We start from the raw sequence: 25,535 nt of genomic DNA, 5'->3' as shown, positions 1-25,535 counted from the left end.
CCGGCGTCTGCGTAAGCGCTAGCGTGCAAATGTTAATGTTTTTGTACTACCCCAATTATTTTCATTGTCCCTTGACATATTGCTTTCATATTTTGCATACTTGTTTACCAACATGACCCCAACCAATAAACAAAAGCAGACCACTGTATCAAGCATTTTGACATAATTATGGCCCCTTTTACACTTAGATAATTACATTTTGCTTGAATTGCCATAACTTCTTTATTTATGATCACATTTTATTATTGCTTTGACAAAACAACACCTAGCTGAATACCACAATGGATTCCACCCAAACAATACCCACCACCCCTACCCAGAATCCCCCCCCCCCAACCTCCCCCCCCCCATTTTTAACCAGGTTTTTTAACCAGGTTTTCCGAAGGTAAAAACTGGTTATTAGATTGGCGAATGCGGGCGGGCTGGGCTGGCTGGCTGGCGGGCGGGCGGAACAAGCTTGTCCGGGCCATAACTATGTCGTTCATTGTCAGATTTTAAAATCATTTGGCACATTTGTTCACCATCATTGGACGGTGTGTCGTGCGAAATAATTACGTCGATATCTCCAAGGTCAAGGTCACACTTTGAGTTCAAAGGTCAAAAATGGCCATAAATGAGCTTGTCCTGGCCATAACTATGTCATTTATTGTGAGATTTTAAAATCATTTGGCACATTTGTTCACCATCATGGGACGGTGTGTCGCACGAAAGAATCACGTCAATATCTCCAATGTCAAGGTCGCCACGACTAAAAATAGATTTAAAAAAAAACAACTTACAAAGGGGGGTAATTTTGTTTGTTCATTTCAAAAGTTCAGTTTGAGTTTTCTCCCTTTATCAGATTTTTTTTCACAATGAAAACCTGGTTTTGTGACAATTTTGTCCCTTGTTTTTAAACATCATCTAATAAATAACCACACCCCACATTATACCCCCCTCTCACCCCCCCCACCCCCCCACCCCCACCTACCCCATCCCCCCCAATTTATTTTTTTTAAACATCATCTTATAAATTGCCACACCCCACATTATACCTCCCTGTCACACCCCCCCACCCCCCCTACTCCCCCCCCCCCCAATTTCTTTTTATTTTTTTCCTTTTTTTATTTTTGAAAGATCATCTAATAAATTATTGAATATGAAAAATTTCCCCATGATGGCTTACGTTATACTGTCAAGCACTCGAAAGAATAGTCGAGCACGCTGTCCTCTGACAGCTCTTTTTAACATTATTCTAGTATTATGTTCATATTTAACACTCTTTTTATGGTTGTATAATTTTGAAAAAGGGAACACTGTGTACATTTGAAACTTTTTAAGGCTCACCTTGAAACGTCCATCAAGCGCTCCTCCTCAGGAATCAATGATGGAGAAGGAACGGGACAATAGTGAACAGATAGTGTAGGGTAACCTGTTTTCGCTGTAGGATGGAAACCAGTCAACACTTTACTGGTTACCATGCCTTGAATAATGTATTTTGAGATCTTGTCATTGTACACTATAAATGCAAATTTAATTTGTTTTTTTAAACTTCACGTAGAATTATTACAAGATTTTGATAATAAAAAAATAGTCTTATACTTTTAATAATTGTATAAATGTATTTCTTTGTTTTGTACTACTTATGTGGATTTTAAAGAACTTGTTAAGCTTTTGCTTTTTTATCAAGGCAAGATAAAACTTGGTGTATTTATATTTGGTGGGAGTGGCATGAAATGTATTTTGGGCAAGATTTTTGTGATCAGGCCATGCTATAAAAAGAAAAGTGGCTTTTCAATGATCCTGCATGGTAAATGGTTTTTTTATGTTTTATTAAGTGAAATAGATTTTAAGGGTCTTAAAAAAGGACAACATATTTTGATATGTGTGAAGTTCGAACAGAAATCCTTTACAGCCATTAGTGCTATTCAAAGTATTGTTTTTTTAGTTTTCAAAGCTTTCTGCTGTAGATTAGGCAACTTGTTTTATCCCATCATCAGACGTGCATTGTCGAAATAAACCACTGTGAAATAAATTTTCCTCTATTTCAGCAGTGCTGAAATATAGCTGTCACGCGCGGCGAAGAATGTTCATATTACTCTGAATCAACTATAAAATAATCATTTTAGAAAAATCGAATCAGATTCAACAAAACAAACAATTTGATACCAAGATGTAATATATTTTTAACACATAATGCAACTCAAAAAGCCAATAAACATTATTTACAAATATTAAGTGCGCGTACTCGTGACGTCATTATTAACACGTCATACGACACAATGCATGTTGTTTCACGCTAAAGATGCAGTTGTTCAGTGTCTTTTTTTTCATAATTTCTTAAAAATCGGGGACGTAGAGGTATGATAAACAGAAAAACAGGTTAGTTACTGATCTTTTTGTAATGTTTTAGGCTCGACACGATTAAAATAATGAAACAATGTTTGCTTAAAATATCTTTGGGATTTTCCGTCTAGTTCGATTTTCCTATTGTAATTTGTATTTTTAAAGAAATAATTTACGACTTAGAAAATTGATGGGATAAATTGAATACTAGGTCGGTGCCGAATAAAGCAAAGTTTATCTTGCTCGGCACGAAAATCTGAACCACTCGCCAAGGCTCGTGGTTCAGATTTTCTAAGCCTCGCAAAATAAACTTTGCTTTATTCGGCACCGACCTAGTATTCTCTATATAATTGCTGGTGATGTTTGGAGATATCTGTAAGTGATTTGTGTAATATTTTGTGTTTTCCATGTTTTGTACAAAACAAATTGGCCGTTCTCTGTGAAAAGGGGGGTTAAATGCATGTGAGTAAAGTGTGGTCCCAGTTTAGCCTGTGCAGTCCGCACAGGCTAATCAGGGAAGACACTTTCCGCCTTAACTAGATTATTGCTAAGAAGAGACTTTCTTGAAATGAAAAATATTATAAAAGTGGAAAGTGTTGTCCCTGATTAGCCTGTGCAGACTACACAGGCTAATATGGGAGGGCACTTTGTCGCACATGCATTAAACCCCTTTTTCACAGAGCATAGCCCAAATATATTATTTTTAAGAAACCTCAGAAAAAGCTTCAGCTTCAGCCTCTCCTAGGGATTTTTGTTTCTTTTTTATTGGCTATAATCTCGTTTGAAATCATATTTAATATTGCAGTTATCTGTTACTGTAATAGTGTTTGTGATCTTTAACAAAAGTATTGTATAGCAAATAAGACCTATCTTTTGTGAATTTTGTGAAAATTTACAAAAGTAAATCAACGACATGCAGTATACTAGTATAAGAACTATGGTTTTACATTGTTGTTATTGCTACCTGCAGTTTATATGCAGGTTTATCTAGTATAATTTCAGATATTTCATTCGCCTACAGTTATTTTTATTTGTAACACATTATACGACAAAAGCAGCAATCATTTAATGCTCATTGACTGTGTGCCTCTTGAAGACTGTTTGAAAGATGACATGAGTTTAGCTCACCTGAGCAGAGAATGATTGGTTTGTCCCATTTTCATGTCCTTGATCATTAACTCAAATTGACTCAAACCATAGGATGGATTATATGTTTTTCCAAATATGAAAGGAACATGCATGGGGGTTGGGGAACCCTTTGCTTAAAGCACTGCTTACTTTGACAATTACTAGTACAAAAAACTTTAATAATTTTATGTTTTCCTTAGTATATTGCTTTGCACATGTCGGTCTGTTGGTCGGTCTGTCGGTCGGTCCGTCCACCAGGTGGTTTCCGGATGATAACTCAAGAACGCTTGGGGCTAGGATCATGAAACTTCATTGGTACATTGATCATGACTCGCAGATGACCCCTATTGATTTTGAGGTCACTAGGTCAAGGTCCCGGTGACCCGAAATAGTAAAATGGTTTCCGGATGATAACTCAAGAACGCATACGCCTAGGATCATGAAACTTCATAGGTAGATTGATCATGACTCGCAGATGACCCCTATTGATTTTGAGGTCACTAGGTCAAAGGTCACGGTGACCCGAAATAGTAAAATGGTTTCCGGATGATAACTCAAGAACGCATACGCCTAGGATCATGAAACTTCATTGTTAGATAGATCATGACTCGCAGATGACCCCTATTGATTTTGAGGTCACTAGGTCAAAGGTCAAGGTCACGGTGACCCGACTTAGTAAAATGGTTTTTGGATGATAACTCATGAATGCATACGCCTAGGATCATGAAACTTCATAGGTAGATTGATCATGACTCGCAGATGACCCCTATTGATTTTGAGGTCACAAGGTCAAAGGTCAAGGTCACGGTGACCCGAAATGGTAAAATGATTTTCGGATGATAACTCAAGAACGCATACTTCTAGGATAATGAAACTTCATAGGTAGATTGATCATGACTTGCAGATGACCCCGATTGATTTTGAGGTCACTAGGTCAAAGGTCAAGGTCACGGTGACCCGAAATAGTAAAATGGTTTCCGGATGATAACTCAAGAACGCATATGCCTAGGATCATGAAACTTCATGGGCAGATTGATCATGACTTGCAGATGACCCCTTTTGATTTTGAGGTCACTAGGTCAAAGGTCACAGTGACCCGAAATAGTAAAATGGTTTTCAGATGATAACTCAGGAACGCATATGCCTAGGAACATGAAACTTCATGGGTAGATTGATCATTACTCGCAGATGACCCCTATTGATTTTGAGGTCACTAGGTCAAAGGTCAAGGTCACGGTGACCCAAAATAGTTAAATGTTTTCTGGATGATAACTCAAGAACGCTTACGCCTAGGATCATGAAACTTCATAGGTACATTGATCATGACTCGCAGATGACCCATATTGATTTTCAGGTCAAAGGTCAAGGTCACGGCGACCCGAAACAGTAAAATTTCTTCCGGATGATAACTCAAGAACGCTTTTGCCTAGGATCATGACACTTCATAGGTACATTTATCATGACTCGCAGATGACCCCTATTGATTTTCAGGTCACTAGGTCAAAGGTCAAGGTCACAGTGACAAAAAACGTATTCACACAATGGCTGCCACTTCAACGGACAGCCCATATGGGGGGCATGCATGTTTTACAAACAGCCCTTGTTCTATTTAATTTCTTCAGTGGCAGAGTTGATATGGTTTTTGCTGAGCGACTTGGAGGTTGTGGGCTCCATCCGTATTCTGAGAGCGTTCTTTAGATCTTTTCCAAAGTCACCAAGCACTGGTTCAGAGGTCCAGGTTACAAACTTTAGAGCATTTAAATAAGCCTGAGGCTTTCAATGTAATCGAGCTTAAATATATCAGCTTGAACTAAAAAAAAAAATTTGTTCAAATGACTCTTTAAAAAAGTCCAATTATCAGACCAAGCAGTTTGACTTTATGTCATCATAATTTTGTCTAATTGTATGACTGCCTGACTAAAATCACTGAATTGATGTTGGAATGTTCAAACAGTATGCCCTGTGGATGACATTCTGCCACATACATTGAAAACATGTTGGTGTGTTGAAAAAATGGCTGTCAGGGTGAGGCAGATAATTTTCACTTCTGTCCATATTGAAATATTGGAACATGTTGAAATATAGATTTTTTTTAATACTGTAATGGGCACATTAAATGATGACCATCTTCTTAATATATAAACCTCTGAGTAATAATCAATTCAAAAATCAATCAAACAATGTACCTATGTGTCTATTAAATATTATTATTATTATATGGGATTTATATAGCGCCCTTTTCATGCAAGGATACACGTTCAAAGGCGCTTTACATAACAGCATTTGACGTGTCGCAGATACGAATACATTTTGCAACACTGTTTCACAAGAAATTGATCAAAACTACTCAATTATACTATACAACTACTCTATTATACTTATAATAAATGTACTACGTAAAAAAAACATGCACAGTAACCATAGGTTAGAAAGATCAACAAGACACTATAAAAAAAAACTACTCTATGTGTATAGCTATAAGACAATTAATGAAACAATAAAAACTAAAACTTAAACTATAAGTACTACGTAAAAAAAAATAAAGAAACAAAAAAGTGGCAGAAAAGAGTGGATATTGTTTTTGCTGAGCGACTTGGAGGTTGTGGGCTCCATCCTTATTTTGAGAGCGTTCTTTAGATCTCTCCCAAAGTCACCAAGCACTGGTTCAGAGGTCCAGGTTACAAACTTTAGAGCATTTAAATAAGCCTGAGGCTTTCAATGTAATCGAGCTTAAATATATAAGCTTGAACTAAAAAATTAACTTTGTTCAAATGACTCTTTAAAAAAAAGTCCAATTATCAGACCAAGCAGTTTGACTTTATGTCATTATAATTTTGTCTAATTGTATGACTGCCTGACTAAAAAAACTGAATAGATGTTGAAATCTTCAAACAGTATGCCCCGTGGATGACATTCTACCACATACATGCAAATCACGTTGGTGTGTTGATAAAATGGCTGTCAGGGTGAGGCAGATAATTTTCACTTCTCTGCCTATATTCAAATATTGGAACATGTTGTTGAGACATAATTTAAAAAAATACTGTAATGGGCACATTAAATGATGACCATCTTTTTAATATATAAACCTCTGAGTAATAAGCAATTCAAAAATCAATTAAACAATGAATGTGTCAATTAAATACTTAAGTACCTCAAGTATAAATAACTTTTATCTCATTAATTACCGATATGAACAACTTGAACATTTTACAGTAATTTGTATGATGTGATTAGTTTAGTTTAAACCTATTTTTTTAGCTTGATTGAATCAGAAGCCTTAGGATTTTGAAACACTCTCGAGTCCGTTTCCTGGGCCTAGAACCTGTACTTAATGTCTTTGGGGGAGAACTAAAGAACACTCTCACCGTGGGGTCAAACCCGTGACGTCCAGGTCGCTAGTCGGACAGCATATCCATTACACCACAGCAACCTTGATTGGTTTGAACTTGCCGTATCTATGTCTATGAAAGTCCTTCCATTTATAACTAAGACTTGATGCTGACATAAAAGCAATTTAGTGTTGTGATCTCTTAATGAATCTTGTTTGTTTGTTTTTAAATGGGTGAACATTCCATTCTTGATATGTATGTATGATTTGTGCTGGCAATGCTTAAATAGTGTCTCCGTAGTCTCACAGCTTGTATATAGCATAAAAAAGGCCATCTCACAACCGGTTGTTAAATTTTAATGTTAATTGTGTCACGTTGTGAGAAAACTGGGCATAATGCATGTGCGTAAAGTGTTGTCCCAGATTAGCCTGTGAAGTCCGCACAGGCTAATCAGTGATTACACTTTCCGCTTTTAGGACATTTTTTCGTTTAAATGAAGTCTCTTCGTAGCAGAAATCCAGTTTAGGCGTAAAGTGTCGTCCCTGAGATAAGCCTGTGCAGACTGCACAGGCTCATCTGGGATGACACTTAACGCACATGCATTATGCCCAGTTTTCTCAGAAAGCGACCCAATTAATTGTTGTTGTTTATTCATTTGTTTGTATTGGAATATTGTTCATATTTTTGAATTAAAGATATTTAAAATACACTTCTAAAAAATATGAAAACATAAAATGCATGGAAATTGTTGTATTTTTGTATTAATAACGTTTCAGATATAAATGTCTCAAATGATTGTAATTTAAGATTTACTATCATTTTGATTTTTTATTATTGCTTCTTCATAATTGAAATGTAACTTGTGATAATCAACCAAATTTGCATATGGTTTGAAAGAAATACAGTCTTTTAATTAAGCAAAGTAGTTATATAGTACACTTTGAATATGCATGTGTAAATTGTCAGTTATAACATTTTTAAAGTAAATACGTTGGTTGCTTTTCATTTTAAAAATGTCCAATGATTTGCTTTGGAAACAAGTGCCATACATTTCTAGTCCATGTTCAATATTAAACAATCGTTGAACAACATTTTTATTTGAATAATAAAAAATCAACAGCTTCATGATGAAGGACTATGTTTACAAAACGAAGTACCTGTACTTGTCTTGTTAACTAATAACATGTTATTTGCAAAACAAAAACTACTGAATATTTTACCATGTACATCTGATGTGATTGTATTTAAGCAAATATTATTCTTGCCAAACCCTTCTTCACAGATATATGACAACAAAACAGGCCTGAAATATGTTTAAAACAACAAAATGGCAGAATATGTTTCTTATTGGCATATTTATAAAAAAAAAATATAATATTATTTTTATACAAAATGCTTTGTATTGCATACTTGGTAACAAAACATGCAATGTTTTCAAGCTATATATATTCTGTGTAGTTATATAAGGGAGAATCACTTTAAGTGGGGTTTTGTGTGAATTAGTATATTAGTTTTATGTTTGTATCTTATGTTATATAAGATGGTACGTTTTGTTTTTTAGCATGTTCTTTAACTGACACCATTGTAACCATCACATGCACAATATAATTCAATATTGTATTTTAAAATCTGAATTTTGCGACAATCTAAGTTTATGTTGTGTTATTCATAGAGGATTTTATGTGAGTATTTGAAAAGAGATGAAGTTTTTCATACAAGCCTTAGAAATGGACGAGTGCAAGGTTTTTCCAGAGCTCAAATCATTCATGTTTTGTGCAGAGCATGATAAATTTTGTCTGTGTGCAAGACTCACCTAAGAATATATCAATCCTATTATTATATCATCATAAATCATGTAAATAGGCTAAACATAGGTCAACATGCACACAATTGATCTGGTTAATATCTTCAATTTAAATTGTCCAACATTGAAGAAATTTTGGATATACCAATAATGGATGGAGACCATGACTTACTTGTGGCCGGTGAGGTTAAGGTTGCTTTTGCTAAAAATAACGATTTTCATTGAAGGTATTGCACTGACATTTTGTGGGAAGGTAGTTACAGTATATGCAGATCTAGCTTTGAATAGCGCAGATAACAAATAATGTGTAGTAAATAAATTGGTTAAACATGGAAAATGTTGTTTCGTGGTTTTGCCGTGTTTCTTGTTATCTTGATCTGTGAACAAGATAATTTTTTCCTGTTGGATAAGTAGTTAAGTTGAATTTGTATCCATTCTATTTAGTACAATAAAATTCATATGTTTGGGTATTTATTTGATTTTTTTACATTTGCACTGTGGGATTACACTGTTGGGTTAATATAGTATGTAGGTATTAATTGTACACACTCTTTAATCCTATATTTTCATTGTGTAACATGCATTTTAAATAGCCAGTCATTTGTTTAAATATATGCAAATTTGGTAAGTTCCATGATTACCGTTTATTATATTTTTGTCATTTAATTATTTTTTTTGCTGATTATTTAGGAACATGGCGTTTGAAAAAGATTTTTTAAGATTAAAAAAATAGATGATACGCACGTTGAAAACTTGTGCAGCAATATTTTTTTTCAAATTTTGTACTCTGCAATAAATGCCAATAGAACAATCTCTGCAATGTTTATAACAACTGTACTGATATGATTAAAACTTAATTTTGTAAAAATGCAATTTAATTTCGATAAATTGTCATAAAATGTTTTTTAATTACCATACAATTTTGTTACCATGGATGCATACCTGGATGACTGTTGTTCCGTTTGCATACATTTAGTTTGTTGAACAGGTAACTTGTATATAAGAACATCTGTAATAAGGTTAATGATTATGCAAGCAACACAGATATAGGCAAAAAAATTAATCATTTGAGTAGGTTAAACCCTTCCTACATGAAGCACTTGTAATGTTTTCAATGACCATTTCCCATTTGCCTGATATCATCTACCTATTGGAATATTGATATATTAATTTTAATTTGTCTTTCAGGCTTGTTTTTTTATTCTTTTTTTTGTATATATCAGAATATCAAAGACAAAACAATATTTTTTATTTTGTACATTAAAAAATCTGTGAAGATTTTAAGAATCACAACGCATGTTATTTATATGATATTTGTTGGGTACATGTGTAGTGGTGTATTTGTTATTGGAATAAAGGACTCAAAAGTCTTCAAGGTTGTCCTCTGTTTTTCAAACCTTAGTTACATATAGGTTAGCTAGTATAGCTTCTTCTTGTTGGCCGTTGCAGGTTTAATGTTAATGGTCGTTGCATGGTTGCAAAGGTTTAATGTTTTCACATGCTATATCCCCGACACAGGTGATAAGCGTGTGGCTATGATATTAATTAGTAAAAACATCAAATTATAATGAAAAATCAACTTCTCTGGAAAAAAAGTCACTGTAATTTTTTTATTTTTTTTTCCATTCAAAATGATGTTTTTACTAATTAATATCATAGCCACATGCTAACCACCTGTGATCCTGTAATTTGCAACCTTGATATTTATTGTCCCCTACCAGTGAAACCAGAGAGGACTTATGGTTTGCGCTCTGTGCGTCAGTCTGTCTGTCAGCCCGTCACACTTTTCTTGATCCTGCGATAACTTTAAAAGTTCTTCATATTTTTTCATGAAACTTGAATCATGGACAGATGGCAATATGGAGATTATGCACGTCAATTCATTTTGTTCCTACGTTAAGAATTCAGGTTGCTATGGCAACAAATATTTATAAAAAAATACTGACAATGGTGGAGTTTCACCGCTAAGGGACAATATTGCTTGGCAATCTCTTATTGTCAATATTTTAATCCTAGCAAAAAATAACAGTTATAACGAACATTAACTTTTTAAAGTAAAAACATCATTCGCTGTTTGGTTCTAACATGTCTTCAAAACAATGTTTGTAAATGACTTAAAGGTCAACAATTTTTACATAAGTATCAAGCGTCTGCCATTGTGCTTTGCTGTCCTGATATGACAATTCCTGGTAGGCCGAAGGTAGAGCAATTAATTTGGGCCAAACTAACTTATTGCTAGAAGTTTACTTTGATTTCTTGTGCAAATGTGAAATAAAAGAAAGTCAAACAGAATAATAATACATTATTAAAAGATATGTACAGCGTTATTGTCATTCACAAATTCACTATTATTCGTTTCAATTTAAACAGAAGAATGTTTCCGGCATCCTTACCACTCTGAAATGCTGTCATGGTCTTCTATTCTATTCTAATACACCCACTAACTGGGCCCATGTATTGAAGATGTGTGATGTTGCTCCAGACACCTGTGGTGTGAACAAATTGCACATATAACATTTGTCTTCATCGCCTATTGATTCATCTTTATTCTCAAAAGAGGGGCAAGGTAGAGGCTCTTGGTGTGTTTCATTCAGATTTGTTTCGGGTCGTTTTAGTTGTTTTGCTTTTTACCTTAGACTTTGATATCTCATTTTTACATGCAGTTAGTTTGTCATATACATCTGAGTCAGTGACATCTTTATATTTTCTTATGTTCTATCAGTTTGTTTTCGTAATTACATTCTTTTGTTTTTATTGTTTTCAAATCTTGTGTGTGCATGTTATAAACATGTAATATCAGACTGTGTGCATACCCCACATTGAATAGTCGAATCGTAGTCACTGTCCACATACAGTTCAGCAGGAATAAACTCTCCTCTGTTGGTATGGTGTCCCTGTTGAGCGGCTAAATGTCGCTCGATTGGTCATTGTCGGCTCGGGTACTACTTACATGTACCCCGGGTACACTTAAGTTAACTTACATGTACCCCGGTTACGGTAAATATACTAAAACGTACCCGGGAATTTAAACGCTAAATCGGTCGTTGTCGTTTTTTTAAATTATTTATGTTCATTTTTATGTCAATTTTCTGTTAAATGGCCTCTATATTATCGAAACTCACATTCAAAAAGCATGTTGATGAAGTTTCTTTTTAATAGAAGGTTGTTTCGCCATTCCGCTGATCGGTAAAGCGTTTTACGACAGCGGATTTTTGGCGGGAATCAAACTCGGGTACAATCTAATATCGGCCGGGTACGTTTAAGTATATTTACCGTATCCGGGATACATGTAAGTATACTAACATGTACCCGGGGTACATGCAAGTAGTGTACCCGGGGTACATACAAATAGTACCAGAGCCGACAATGACCAATCGCGCCTAAATGTCAGCCTTGAGATTATCAGGTTTTAAGTATACTAAAGGAAAGCCAACGCAAGCACGTGGGTACATTGTCTTTTACTGGAATGGAAGGGTTTATGTGCACAATATTCGAATGAACTTATTTCTAAAATTTGTTTTTACCAAAATGATGCAAAAGTTATCCCAATTATCGCTTTTAAATTCAAAATGTATTACATACTTTCAGTTCACCAAAAGCACACAATATAACGAATTTCAACCATATCGGCCAGGAAGGACTTACCTTCTATTACACGTATATGGGAAATGTTATTCAGCGTTTTTGTTTCTATTACAGCGCATTTCGTTTTCGTACAGGCAGCACCGTTGTTTCCTTGTGGTAGACTTAGACAGATAAGAACGCTGACATATGACATCACCACGACCGTTATCTTAGTTTTCATCTTTATCAAAAGGCGCATGTTAAATAATTACTATATATGTTACCTCCATAATTCTCACGGACGCTTATTCAACGCTTCGTTGAAATATCGTCTATAAAGATGCTTGTGACAACGGTTATATTCGTTTGCGTCTCTCTGACGTCAGCAGCAGATTCAGCGTCACAGTTACGCTTCCTGATCAATGAGGAAACGACGTTACGTGAGACTTTAACGACGCGGGTTCATGCTCTACGTCAGCGAATGGAGGCTTTGGCGTCCACTATAGGTAACACAAATGGCGCCTCGGAATCCAACTCATTACCTTTAACATGCTAAAATAAAATAACTTAACATTTATTAATTAATTGTTTTGTCTTCTTTCGGTTTTTTTACGAGTGGTTTGTTTTAATCGGTACTCTAAAATGTTATACTCTAATTATATTGTATGCCCCCCTTCGAAGAAGAGGGGGTATATTGCTTTGCTCATGTCGGTCTGTCGGTCGGTCTGTCGATCGGTCCGTCCACCAGGTGGTTGTCAGACGATAACTCAAGAACGCTTGGGCCTAGGATCATGAAACTTCATAGGTACATTGATCATGACTCGCAGATGACCCCTATTGATTTTGAGGTCACTAGGTCAAGGTCACGGTGACCAGAAATAGTAAAATGGTTTTTGAATGATAACTCAAGAACGCATACGCCTAGGATCATGAAACTTCATGGGTAGATTGATCATGATTTGCAGATGACCCCTATTGATTTTGAGGTCACTAGGTCAAAGGTCAAGGTCACGGTGACCCGAAATAGTAAAATGGTTTCCGGATGATAACTCAAGAACGCATACGTCTAGGATCATGAAACTTCATGGGTAGATTAATCATGACTCGCAGATGACCTCTATTGATTTTGAGGTCACTAGGTCAAAGGTCAAGGTCACGGTGACCCGAAATAGTAAAATGGTTTTCGGATAACTCAAGAACGCATACGCCTAAGATCATGAAACTTCATAGGTAGATTGATCATGACTTGCAGATTACCCCTATTGATTTTGAGGTCACAAGGTCAAAGGTCAAGGTCACGGTGACCCGAAATAGTAAAATGATTTTCGGATGATAACTCAAGAACGCTTTTGCCTAGGATCATGACACTTCATAGGTACATTGATCGCGACCCGCAGATGACCCCTATTGATTTTCAGGTCACTAGTTTTTTTTAATATTGGTGTTTATGAATAAGTAAGTTAACTCGCATGAGATTCGGTATAATTTTAAGCGAAAAGCGACCAATTTATTTCATGTGTGTTCGTTGCGAACATCCGAGTTTCAATCAAATCACCAACTCCTATTTGTTTTCACAGTGCCGTGTTCGTGTACGACGCCCCCGCCGCCGCCTCCCGTCTTTCAGGTGGCGTACACGGGAACACTTCCTGCCACGGTGTCGGGTCTCACCACAAGCTCGGGTTTTAACTTCACATCTGATCTCATAAACGTTGGGGCTCCGTTTACGTTCAACGACGGCCATTTTCAAGCGCCAGTGTCCGGCATCTACGGTCTGTCCTTGACCGCCTACGTCAGCAGCCCGTACTGGGTGTCGATGCAATTGAAGCGCAACAACGGTCCGGTTCTCTTGGTCAAGACCGGACATTACACCAGTCGTCAGTTGTCCATGGGAACCAACTTTGTTTTAGTCAACATGACCCGGGGGGACGAGGTGTGGCCTGCCTACGAGACGGGGTCCACATATCTCTGGGCAGAAGGGATCTCTACCGTCTCTGGATTCCTCTTATATCAGTTGTGAAAACAATAAAATGGAATCCGTAATAACTTGTTGATGTATGTGATTATAGGAACTTTAAAATACCTTACTTATACAAGAAGATTCTTCATGAATATACAATGTAGATAATGATCGTAAATCTTGCCGATCATAACTAACGGTTCAGAACGTGGCTTTTAGTCAACTAGCCGTGGAAATATAGTCTACACTCAGTACGGAAATGAGACAAATAGCAATTTTCTAATGGAAAAATGGATTTTATAATTTGTTTCTTTCCAAAATGCATTCAGGTTCATTCCTGTCTATTCCTCCGTCTTCATTACTTCAACTCTGTTGCTTACGTAGACAATTTATCTTGTAATGTTTTAAGCGAATAAAAAAATTAATAAAAAAAGAATTGTACTGCATTTTATTTATTATACCTTCAAATTAAAACTGAAATTGCTTCATTTCATGTATAATCCATCCACTTATATTCTAAAATATAATCTTGCAAAATATTGGTTCTGGCACTGAGTGACATTTATAGGGTAACAACACATTCAATCAGCAGAGATCAAGTAACCAGAAAAAGACGTGAAAAAACCGCCGTCTCCAACAACGCGATTGTTGTCCGAGACCGTCATGTGGCGTACCCATACGTCACTTCCGCTTGTGACTCGAGCGCTGACGACGTTGGTTGCCTGGTTGTAGTACCCGTTGTCGCCAGTCTTTACGCGGGCGATCGCTTGTCCGTCCACCACTAGTTCTAAGCCTATCCAAGTGGTAGCTGTACCCTGCTGAGCGGAAACAGTGAACTGGTACACGCCGGTTACCGGAACTCGGAACGTACCATGACGAGCGTCGTATGCCCCGCCTACGTTGGTGGTGACGTGGTCGAAGACGAGTGGTTGTAGGGAGCCGAAGTTGCTAATATCGTTCGTGAGCGAGGCGGAGAAAGCTATCACACCCGTAGCAGGGCACTTGCACAGGCCTGAAAGGCAACCCAGAACTGTATTGCTTTGATGCATAAAGCAAAAAAATATACGAACGTATCGCTTTTATAAATTGTCTTGATAAAGTTCATGAATTTGTGTAAATAAACAAAGTGGAGTCATGACAACATGAAATATCGTTTATTTATGTCACTTAACTATAATTACTCACTAATCGTGTGGTCGTTTTGCAGATTTTTTATGTTTTGGTCAAGTTCCCGGATATCCGCTTCAACCTGCGCGCGCATCTTTTTCTCAGCCGAAATGAGGTTGATAAGGTTTTGTAGTGAGTTGTCGTCCAGCAGGAACGCCTGTATCCCGGACATCACTGACGCCAACATCACCAGGGTGCTACATTTGAACATGCTGCTTCTGCAATGGACGAAGCTCGAATTAGTCGAATATACATGTTCATGTATTCAAACAAATCGTGAATGAATAACATACGTCAGTCTGCCTATTTATTTTTCACTAATTACGTCGCTTGTATCGACTCTTAAAAGGCTTTTGAATAAGTTGACACGTATTTTTTCTTTAAACAAAAAGCGTAGCATTAAAAAAAGATAATCTTAAACGAGAAGCAGTTAACATGTATTAAGTTATACGCATGTATATGTGGTTTCAACATTGCTGTACGTCAATACATTTACTTTATTACATCAGTACTAACACGTACATATGGGATCGTGCTTGTTCTAAAGTAAGGTTCATATAATTGTTGGTATATTTCCGTACGTCCTCGGTGAACTATAACACTTTTTGATACTCCTAATACCGGTAAATATAATAATTTTAAAGTCTTAAATATCTTTGATTCGATGTGTAAAATATAGCGTTTTGGACGTTAATTACATAAATACGAAAGAGAGGAAACTATGATAGTCGTATTATCAGTACATGGCCAATAATTTATAAATTGATGTATACCATAAAGGAACACGATATAAAGCATACCTGATTTTGTTTGTCTGCGGTTCAATGTCAGTAATAATGTCAAAATCAACAATTCAATATGGTTGGCAAGATAATAGAATCACGATGGGTCAGTATAAGAATTCTGCACGGTCTTCATCGACAGATAAGGACGTCAACCCCCTCGACGAATTCGGTTGTACACACATATATGTATAACCAATAGACATATACTACCTATTATCTAAAATTATCGAATTTGTCATATCTTCTTGATAATACTGGTGATTACTTGAAAACATTCTGTAAGGTCAATTTTCCCTACACATGTGGAACACTGTCATATTATTTGGCAACGAATTTATTGTAAAAGTGCAATCACAAAAATATTCATGCTTGTATAACGGTAACGCTCGTTTACGTTGCTCAACAGGCAATGGCGTCAACTCAAGATTTCTTGAGGTCACACAAACGTTCATTGATTGATGAAAAGACAATGTTACGTCAGACACTGGGGACGTACTTAATGCCACCATGTGTACCCTTATACACCGATCCCAATTATAAGCAATATAATATTTATTTTTTTCGATATGTTGTTTAAAATATCATCAGCACTACGGGTTTCTGTTAATGCAATATAAACATGTGCAAATATTTAAAGGACCATATTGACGAATTTGCAATATGCCTACTTGCTGCCACAAATACATAAAATTAATAAGCTCATATGCGGGAGCGACATAGCACTTCCGACTTAACCATAAAGTGTCGTTCATGAGTAAATATTTACTGAAATAGTAGTGGAAATTTATGCCCAAAGCCAACCTAGAAAATTTCATAAACGCTCATCTGGCATAAATAATGTGCGCAATCACATCAGCCGCGGCCCTTGTGTTCCGGAGCTTCCAATGCGGCCGCGGCCCTAGTGTTCCGGAGCTTCCAATGCGGCTGTATGTTATGACTGTAAATGGATTACTGAAAAAAAGCAACACTTAGTACAAGGCCATTTAAAACGACTGAACATGTATTCGTTCGATGAAAAATATTATTGCTATGGTCTTAGCAAAGTTCATGACACGTAATGTTTGGATACATAATTCATTCTTTCACCGTGTCATGTTCGCCGCTGCGGCGACCTCCCGTCACCCAGGTGTCGCACACGGGAACACTTCTGGGGATTATACAGGTCTCACCGCAATATCGGGTTTAAACGTCACACCAAATCTCATAAAGCATTGGTCGCCATTTACATTCACGATTGGTCATTTCCAGGCACAAGTTTCCGGTATCTACGGGTTCTGATTTGGCGTTTACACGAACCCCGGGTACCAGGAGTCAATAGAGCTGAAGCGGTATAATTTTTATGCTATAAGACCGAGTACTTTTAATACCCATATCTTGCAACTTTAAGGCAACATGGCAAGTAACTTTGCGTTTGTGATCATGACCCGGGGGGGGGGGGGGGAGGGGGGCGAGTTTCTGTCTCTGTACGGGACAGGGTCGATATATCTCGGCGCGGAGGAGATTTCAACAGTCTCTTCATTCCTCTTGTATCATCAGTGAACAAAGTTATATAGTAAACAAACATGCACTGGAGTTTTAACGTGAATGTCTTACACACGTTGTTTGTCATTTGCGATATCTGAACTTAACATATCAGTGACGTGTCCCTCGATCCTACTACCAACCTTTTAAAAGGTCGTGTAGAGATAAGGCATCAATCACACAGGTCGGGGTCGGCATATCGATACGACATATACACTATGCTATTGTTTTGGTTAACTGTCTTATTCGTCGTCGGGCATACGTCGGCAGCCGACACGGCGGCACAGATCCGTTTCCTGTTGGACGAGGAGACGACGTTACGTCAGACGCTGCAGACGCGCGTTCAAGGTCTCCGTCAGAGAGCAGGCGCTTTAAACGCCTCAATTGGTAAACAGTTTCAAGTCTTGTAATAGGAAATTATTAAGACTAACTTGCAGAACCGTAATATTTATTGATAATTATGTGCGGTTTTCTATGTTTCTGTAATCAAATACAGTCGTGGAAGTGGATTTTCAGTTGCACGTTTATTAGCTCACAACAAATTTATCAGATTTCGCCGTATGTGTCGCATCTTAAATCGCTAAATGAAAAAGCTTGTTTTAGGTGCCACAGCACCTATCCATTTTTCCCCGCATCCGACTTTAAAAATAATACTGCGTTTTTTACATTATTTTTGGTTTAAGTCTTTATGGAACCATCATTCCAAATATTTTCCTTTCAACCCATCTTATTGTGTTAACATAACACGAACAATTCAGTTTTCTCTTTATGTTTATGCTGTGCGCAACTTGCAACCATGGCAGTTAATAATATTTGCTCGGCGTTTCCAGTGCCATGCTCGTGCGCTTCCCCACCCCCGCCTAAACATGCGCGACAGCTGTCATACACCGGAACTATCGGAGACACCATGACCAGTCTGACTTCCGCCACGCAGTTCAACTTCTCACAAGATCTCGTCAACGTAGGGGGCGCCTTTAGTTTACGTGACGGTCACTTCCGGGCGCCAGTTTCAGGTATCTACGGCCTCTCGTTCGCCGCGCACAAAGTTCCCGGCGGCTGGGTTGGGATGACACTGGTACGGGAAAACAGCCCTATTCTGAACACGAAGACCGGTCACTACGCGTACAGTACCATAAATCGTCAGGTATCCATGGGAACCAACTTCGTGCTGGTCAACATGACCCAGGGTCAAGAGGCGTGGCCCAAGTACAGCGACGGTTCAGCGAGCCTTGACGGTCAAGGCGTGTCAACTTTTTCCGGGTTCCTCCTGTATGAATTCTAAGTTTAATTGGAATGAATATTTGTATGAATAATATCAACACTAATACAGTAAATACTAGTAGTTAATGTTGTATTTTAAAATTATTTGATTTCATTCAACGTCAAAAAATATGGGTTTTCACCGTTTGAATATAATCTAAAACACGAAGGGAGTTGAAAATACAGATATTTATTTGATGCTTTCCGATGGTTTATAGAGGAATATCAGTAAATTAAAACTGATACTTCACTGTTTCAAACTGTCAAAAATAACAGTGAAAATTATCGATAATTTTCATTGTTTTACCGGAACTTTTTAAAGATATCTTTGGTTTCCCCATTTTGACCCCAAATTAAAGAAAAAATTACCAAGGGCGACTATTCTGAATTGAGGTTTATAAAAACATACGAATTTGCTTCCTTTAAGAAACCATGTAATAACAGCTGGACGCCCAACGGGGAATTATATTGTCCAGAATGGCGAAAATAATCATTTGTACGCATAAAAGAAAAAGAAAATGTGTTGGCTTTGGTGGAATATCGATTATATTTCACTCGTGATCATAGAAACAATATTTTTTTCACTCGTGAAAATATCATTTTCTATGATCACGTGTGAATTAAAATCGATAATCCACCAAATATCCTCTAATTACGATATATGTTCATAAACGGTTATACTTTCTTCACACAGTAGACACGTGTCTTTCAACTACTAGTTACTGAACCATTTTGTACTATCGTTGCCTTCGATGGTTCAAAGGATGGACCTTAACGCCCAGTCCCTTACTTTTCCGGTGTCCAACTTACATGAATGTCAAGTTTAGATTAAATTTTATGTGGAAGTATGTTCACGTGCTTTTGATTTAATTTGGTCTAGTGTCTTATTCTACATGACGCAGTTTCGGCAATGTCCAATGTTGTCATTGGTACTAATATACTGACCAAATTGCATACAGATGGGACAATAATTAAGGCATCTTGTGTGTATGAGCATTTTCAGTAACTCGACATAGATCCCCAGTTTTTGACCCCCCACATGATCCAGTTTTGAACTCGGCTGGGATATCATTGGGACAAATGTTATTATCAAGTTTCAAGAAGGTTGAACAGTAAAAGCGGCCTCTCGAGTTCATAAAGCAAAGGTTGACCTGGCACAACAGACAACGAACTTAGCGCGCAGCTGAGCTAAAAAGGGTGTTAATGAATTAAAATGTGGGGGTTACAAGTGTAAATAAATAACTGAAAACAAGCAAAGATTTTATTGATTTTTATTTTGTCTCTGAATGGTATCAGATATTTTACTATTTCTCCAATCTATACAAACATTTCATTATCATCATTTTTAATATTCATAATTAACTGCATAATCCACAAACAACACTTCACATGTTCCATTCTTGCACTTTGTTTCAGTTAAGTTTTTCAACACAAATAAATGGTATAAAATAAATACATAGCCGACTGAAACAACATTATTCATTTGATTAACATACATATACAAATAATTAAGAAATTAATCAAACCCCATATAATTAGTTCTGGTCTAAATGTTAGATTTTGATTCTTGTTTACCATGTAATATACCATGGATACACTGGCTGTTGAAATCACATGCCCTACATCAGTCCAGTGTCAAGTTAGTTCACATGTTGTTCATTACGTGGCCGACCACGCTACCCGTATACACGTATTCATGTTCCAGTAAGCAGGTTGGTACCAAACTACGCAAGCTGTAAATTGACCGCAGAACTATTGAATCTCCAGAATCTCCAAGAGAAACCAGATGAAGATCAACTGTTTTAACCCATTTATGCCTAGTTGACTCACCCATCCTTCTAAATTGGATCAATTTATTTCCAAAGTTAGGGATGTCTGGTTTATTTATTTCTATATTTAGAAGATCTTTTACAGAAATTTCTTTAAGCAAACAGCGCTGACCCTGACTAGACGCCGCATCATGCGGCATCTCATCTGGGTCTACGCTGTTTGCCAAGGCCTTTTTTCTAGATGCTAGGCATAAATGGGTTACACTGAAGCCTCCAAGTGTAACATATTCACACAGCATTGGGGATAGACTTAACTTAAAATAATTAAATAGTCTTAAACTTTGAGCCAACATGAAAATTCAATTGAATTGAAGGGCTACAGATTTGTTAATTTGTAAATTTCCATATTCTAATAAACTGACATTTTTGAAGAAAAACAATTTTAAGAACCCACATTTAAACTTATTTCAAAAGATTACTAACAAATACATGACTTCACAAATAAATATTTGTCAATCAATGATGAAAAACTCTTTGTCATAATCTGGCACCATGATTTAACTGTTATAGATGTGGAAGTCATTTAAAAATTCCTAAGAATGCTGTTGTCCATAATTGCATTTGCGTACTTTGATACCCAGCTGTACGGAAAACCTCACAAATAGCATAAACAGAATCATAAAACATTATGGATTTCAGGAGTCAAATACACACAAAACAAATAAATGCAGATTGTTTAAAAGCACCAAGTATTAAGTTAAAATAAAAATATTGAAACACGAGCCACTGGATGTACGAGTAAATCAACATAAAATCTGAGTACAATCTTAACTTGCAGAAGAAATACAAATAACATTTTGTGTTCATCATCAATATGACATAAATTATACAACGTTTTGTAACAACACCTTTTTTACGATAAAAGTATACTCACCATATGTTAAATTTATATAAATGATAATAATTAATTTTATTTGATTAAAATGCTTTTATTATTTGTGAAATATAATTATTAAGTATGTAACATGTCCAGCAATACTTAATGTGTATTAATGGTTGTTACCAACAAAATAATCACATACACCAAACTTTTTTCTAAAAAATAACATACAATTGATCTAAATTTACACAATTAAATAAAACCAATGAGTGAACATTGGCTTTAAACAAGCGTTTAATAAATGAATTGCTTCAGGTGTCAAATACACAAAAGTTCTCTCAAAATAATATTTAGCCTTAACAATATAAACATTTTATATCAATCTTTCGTACCTCTTTTGTTACATATTTATAACTATGTTACACATTTCATATTTCAAGTTTAACAAGATAAAAACAATAATTATTTTGATGATTTATGGAACGAAATTTCAAAAAATGTACAAATCTTGAACACAACCGTTGGAGTTGCCGCATTAAAACAATCATGACACAACCATAGTACGATAGAAATGAGGAGTAAAGAGGCAAATGGTAAAAACATCATCAAAAATCATTAAAAAAAATCGAGGTAAAATGTGTGTGAACATTATTTCCCATAAAAAATCAAACCTGCATATAATATGTTCACCTGTATTGTTTGAAATAAAGTTTATAGCACGGTCTCCCATAAGAACAGTGTGGACAAAAATAAGATACATAACTGTTATAACACCTAGATATTTAGTTGAATATCAGCAAATATCTTAAAACTCTGGTATATAAATACTGCAGTAACAAAAGTGATGTGTTTTCAGAAACACATTGCCCCCTCATGCGCCGCTTTGAATTTTTTTTTGACCTTTGACCTTGAAGGATGACCTTGACCTTAACCTTTCACCACTTAAAATGTGCAGCTCCATGAGATACACATGCATGCCAAATATCAAGTTGCTACGTTCAATATTGCAAAAGTTATGATGAAGGTTAAAGTTTTGGTTAAAGTTTTGGGATACACACATACAATGACAGACAGGCCAAAAACAATATACCCCCAATCTTTCGATCCAGGGGCATAAAAAAGAAATATTGAAACAATAAATTTTCTAGTGTTAATACATTTAGTAGTTATTATGCGAAAATTGCAAAGCGAAATTCTTATAACACACTTTTAAACTATAGACAATTTTGCAATTTCAGTTAAGAATGGCCTTAGAACGAATCTTTAAAATTAATACTCTAGAATAGGACTTGGACTCAAAAGTTCTTCAATCAACCATAGGAATATAAATACAAAAGATTTGCAGACAAGTTATCAGGTAAAAATACTGTAATAGGTTTTCGGAACAAAGGAGAGACAACTCTATTTACAGAATTACGGATTTTACTCTTACCTTGCCCTAAAATTAAATACATGAATGCACCAGAACAAAATATAAAATATCACAGTCATATTGCCAGATCATCTGGCCTTGCAAACCAACCAAAACAAATCTGAACATAATCATAGCATAAGTATGTTTTACAGCGTATCTGAAAATTTATAGTTTCAATAATAAAACAAGTTCATTTCAAAACAGGAACAATTTTATTGGTTTTGAGTACAAAAAAACACACCGGTACTGTTAACATAAGTAATGAAATGATCTGAATACATTAATCAAATTTACATTAGCTATTTTCTTTTAACATCTAAATGTATAGTGAATACAATGAAATTGTATTCAACTTTTGGTTGAATGGAAGGATGACAAAGATTAAGGTTTACACAGATTTTGGCTAGGAAGTTTGCTCTTGTTTTGACGGCATTTTTGTTTTCGACTTCTGCTTCTGCAGCATCAAAAGCTGCTTGGCGGTCAATCTGGAAACTGATTGGTTGCCTTGCCAGTGGGCGGGTCTATAGGGCAGGGTGAAGGCGTGTCCTGGCCACTGACCGGCTACGCCCACCACTCCGTTGACCGGACGATGGACACACCCATTAGTGCCGTTGAGTCTATGGTTGTTCAGTTTACTGGCACTGTTGGGTTTGTTTGTAAGAGTTTGACTCGCGTCTTTGACTTGTGAATGAGGGGGTGGTGGTGCCATGTGCACTTGGCACTCGCACGGAGTATTCACAGGATGATACACGGGGACGAAAGCACCATTAGGCACCCTGGGCACACCACTCACGCATACACCGGTATCGTAATCTGCAAATATATATCATCTTAAATTTGAAAAAATAATGTTACACATATTTGAAACAAAGATTTAATACTGAACTTAGCTCAAAGTAAGAATTTGTGCACAATGTAAATGAAAATCTAAACTATTTTCATGGACCAATTCTAGACTAGATACCATAGTGTGTTACACTCAGTGACTTGTTACTTGTTATTCATGATGTCTTGAACTATTGCAACATACCTGAACCTAGGTAAAAGCCAGCGGGGTATCCCAAGAGAGGTGGTGGGGGAGGTGGATGGAATTCATGGACATGAGAATGTGGGGATGTGGGAATGTCTTCTCCTCTGTACAGGTAGTCTGAAATCAACCAATAGGCTGTCACAGTATTTTTTTTTTTAACATTTAAGGAGACTGACTTTCGTAAATGGGATTATTGAACACTGTAGAGTTGTGATTTCAAATACATGTATGCCATTTCTGTGAAGCACATTTTTTATGTAATCATCATCATTCCATATCAATCGATCTACAGTATATGGGAATTAACAAGCCAAGCAAAATGTTCACACCACATTTCAATATTACAAATAATTATTCATCTCATGAATGTTTATTCAAAGATAAGAGTTATTTGCTGCACAGGTTACCTGGTATATCACTACTGCTGCGAGACATGCCTGGGGGTTGAGCCCTGTCAAAGAGTGTGTGCTCTTTATGTCGCCCATGCCTTTGCCTAGAGGGTTTGGGAGGTATGGACGGGGGCCTCATGTGCATACACACTGAACTATCTGGCAAATTACACTCACTACAGTTTCTACACACAGAATTATTATTAAGTCTATTAATTGAAGTAGAACTGTTCACTTTTTTAAAAGGGACATCACCCATGTCACTGTCATCCGTTTGTGACGCCACAGAGTTATCTAGATTTGGTTTATTTTTCGTACACGCGGAATATGTTGAAAGCTCCATGTCATCAAGAGGTACGTCACGGGGTATCTGTGAAGTTGAACACGATCGCGAGCGCGCAATTCTTTCTCGGCTGGCAGCAACTGGATGGAATGTAGAGAGAACTCGTTGATGACTGGAGTGTGAACTGCCGACACTCTGACTCTCCTCACTTTTCACCGAGTCTGTGTCGCTATGCTGGTATTCTTCACTGGACAGGCTGTTTTCTGTTAATGGAAAGGTTTAAGTATACACAATTTGGACATAATTTGGCCATTGATGAAACACTGTAGCAAAGCTGCCAAAATGTGAGTTTATCATCCCTAGCAAAGCTGTGCATCCCGAGAAAATTATTATAGAACAATTTTTGTGAACAAACCACTTAAAGTAATCTACTGCTGGAGAACTGTGCCTAATGCATGTGCTTATAAGTGTCATCCCAGATTAGTCTGTGGGATCTGCAGTCACCATTTTCTGCCTGGACTGGAATTTCGTTTAGAAAAGACTTCCTTTTTAAACGACGTTTTCAATAAAAGCAAAACATGTCCCTGATTAGCCTGAGCTGACTACACAGGCTGATCTGGAAAGATACTAGTCACATGCATTAAAGGGGCCTTTTCACAGATTTTGGCATTTTTTTAACTTATTCATTAAATGCTATATATTGATAAATGTAAACATTGGATCATAAAAGCTCCAGTAAAAAATCAAGAAAAAAAAATTAAAAAGGGAAAGAACATTGCCCGGAGCAGGTTTAGAACCAGTGACCCCTGGAGTCCTGCCAGAGTCCTGAAGTAAAAACGCTTTAGCCTACTGAGCTATTCCGCCGAGTACACATTCAAGAAGTATTTTATACCTTATATAAGCAATCTTCGTAGTTTCACAAAATTT

At 36.6% G+C, this 25,535-nt stretch overlaps 5 protein-coding genes across 6 annotated transcripts in view; 3 read left to right on the top strand and 2 right to left on the bottom strand.

Moving 5' to 3' along the window:
• LOC127879924 (molybdate-anion transporter-like) overlaps nt 1-1,961 on the top strand; it is a 36,550-nt gene extending 34,589 nt beyond the window's left edge. For both annotated transcript variants that reach the window (XM_052427035.1, XM_052427045.1), the window contains exon 13: nt 1,321-1,961. In XM_052427035.1, coding sequence (XP_052282995.1) covers nt 1,321-1,405 — 85 coding nt within the window. In that variant the 3' untranslated portion in view covers nt 1,406-1,961. The remainder of the gene's footprint in view (nt 1-1,320) is intronic.
• A 10,418-nt stretch (nt 1,962-12,379) lies between these two features.
• Nucleotides 12,380-14,546, top strand: LOC127880146 (complement C1q tumor necrosis factor-related protein 3-like). Its single transcript, XM_052427385.1, has 2 exons — nt 12,380-12,659; nt 13,731-14,546. The coding sequence occupies exons 1-2, from the start codon at nt 12,494-12,496 to the stop codon at nt 14,168-14,170; spliced, it is 606 nt and encodes a 201-aa protein (XP_052283345.1). The 5' UTR covers nt 12,380-12,493; the 3' UTR covers nt 14,171-14,546.
• On the bottom strand, nt 14,545-16,244 carry LOC127880127 (complement C1q tumor necrosis factor-related protein 3-like). The gene is made up of 3 exons (XM_052427366.1): nt 16,078-16,244; nt 15,296-15,495; nt 14,545-15,122 (listed from the first exon to the last, which is right to left on the bottom strand). The coding sequence occupies exons 2-3, from the start codon at nt 15,486-15,488 to the stop codon at nt 14,692-14,694; spliced, it is 624 nt and encodes a 207-aa protein (XP_052283326.1). The 5' UTR covers nt 15,489-15,495; nt 16,078-16,244; the 3' UTR covers nt 14,545-14,691.
• A 1,377-nt stretch (nt 16,245-17,621) lies between these two features.
• Nucleotides 17,622-18,925, top strand: LOC127880135 (complement C1q tumor necrosis factor-related protein 3-like). The gene is made up of 2 exons (XM_052427376.1): nt 17,622-17,970; nt 18,414-18,925. The coding sequence occupies exons 1-2, from the start codon at nt 17,802-17,804 to the stop codon at nt 18,863-18,865; spliced, it is 621 nt and encodes a 206-aa protein (XP_052283336.1). The 5' UTR covers nt 17,622-17,801; the 3' UTR covers nt 18,866-18,925.
• A 1,175-nt stretch (nt 18,926-20,100) lies between these two features.
• Nucleotides 20,101-25,535, bottom strand: part of LOC127879623 (leucine-rich repeats and immunoglobulin-like domains protein 2) — a 76,549-nt gene continuing 71,114 nt past the window's right edge. The window contains exons 17-19 of the mRNA XM_052426590.1: nt 24,344-24,871; nt 23,937-24,053; nt 20,101-23,719 (exon numbers count right to left, since the gene is read on the bottom strand). Coding sequence (XP_052282550.1) covers nt 23,310-23,719; nt 23,937-24,053; nt 24,344-24,871 — 1,055 coding nt within the window. The 3' untranslated portion in view covers nt 20,101-23,309. The remainder of the gene's footprint in view (nt 23,720-23,936; nt 24,054-24,343; nt 24,872-25,535) is intronic.

This window comes from Dreissena polymorpha, chromosome 1 (assembly GCF_020536995.1).
Source record: "Dreissena polymorpha isolate Duluth1 chromosome 1, UMN_Dpol_1.0, whole genome shotgun sequence".
Taxonomy (NCBI): Eukaryota; Metazoa; Mollusca; class Bivalvia; order Myida; family Dreissenidae; genus Dreissena; species Dreissena polymorpha.
The sequence above is the reverse complement of the archived record's forward strand: the minus strand, read 5'-3'. Positions and strand labels throughout refer to the sequence as shown.

What these genes read in the sequence shown, in the direction of transcription:
- LOC127880127 (XM_052427366.1), bottom strand. Translation starts at nt 15,488, where the DNA reads ATGTTCAAATGTAGCACCCTGGTGATGTTGGCGTCAGTGATGTCCGGG. An exon ending in GCAAAACGACCACACGATTA is followed by an intron (nt 15,123 to 15,295) that starts GTGAGTAATTAT and finishes GTTGCCTTTCAG; the next exon opens with GCCTGTGCAAGTGCCCTGCT.
- LOC127880135 (XM_052427376.1), top strand. Translation starts at nt 17,802, where the DNA reads ATGCTATTGTTTTGGTTAACTGTCTTATTCGTCGTCGGGCATACGTCG. An exon ending in CGCTTTAAACGCCTCAATTG is followed by an intron (nt 17,971 to 18,413) that starts GTAAACAGTTTC and finishes CGGCGTTTCCAG; the next exon opens with TGCCATGCTCGTGCGCTTCC.
- LOC127880146 (XM_052427385.1), top strand. Translation starts at nt 12,494, where the DNA reads ATGCTTGTGACAACGGTTATATTCGTTTGCGTCTCTCTGACGTCAGCA. An exon ending in GGCTTTGGCGTCCACTATAG is followed by an intron (nt 12,660 to 13,730) that starts GTAACACAAATG and finishes TTGTTTTCACAG; the next exon opens with TGCCGTGTTCGTGTACGACG.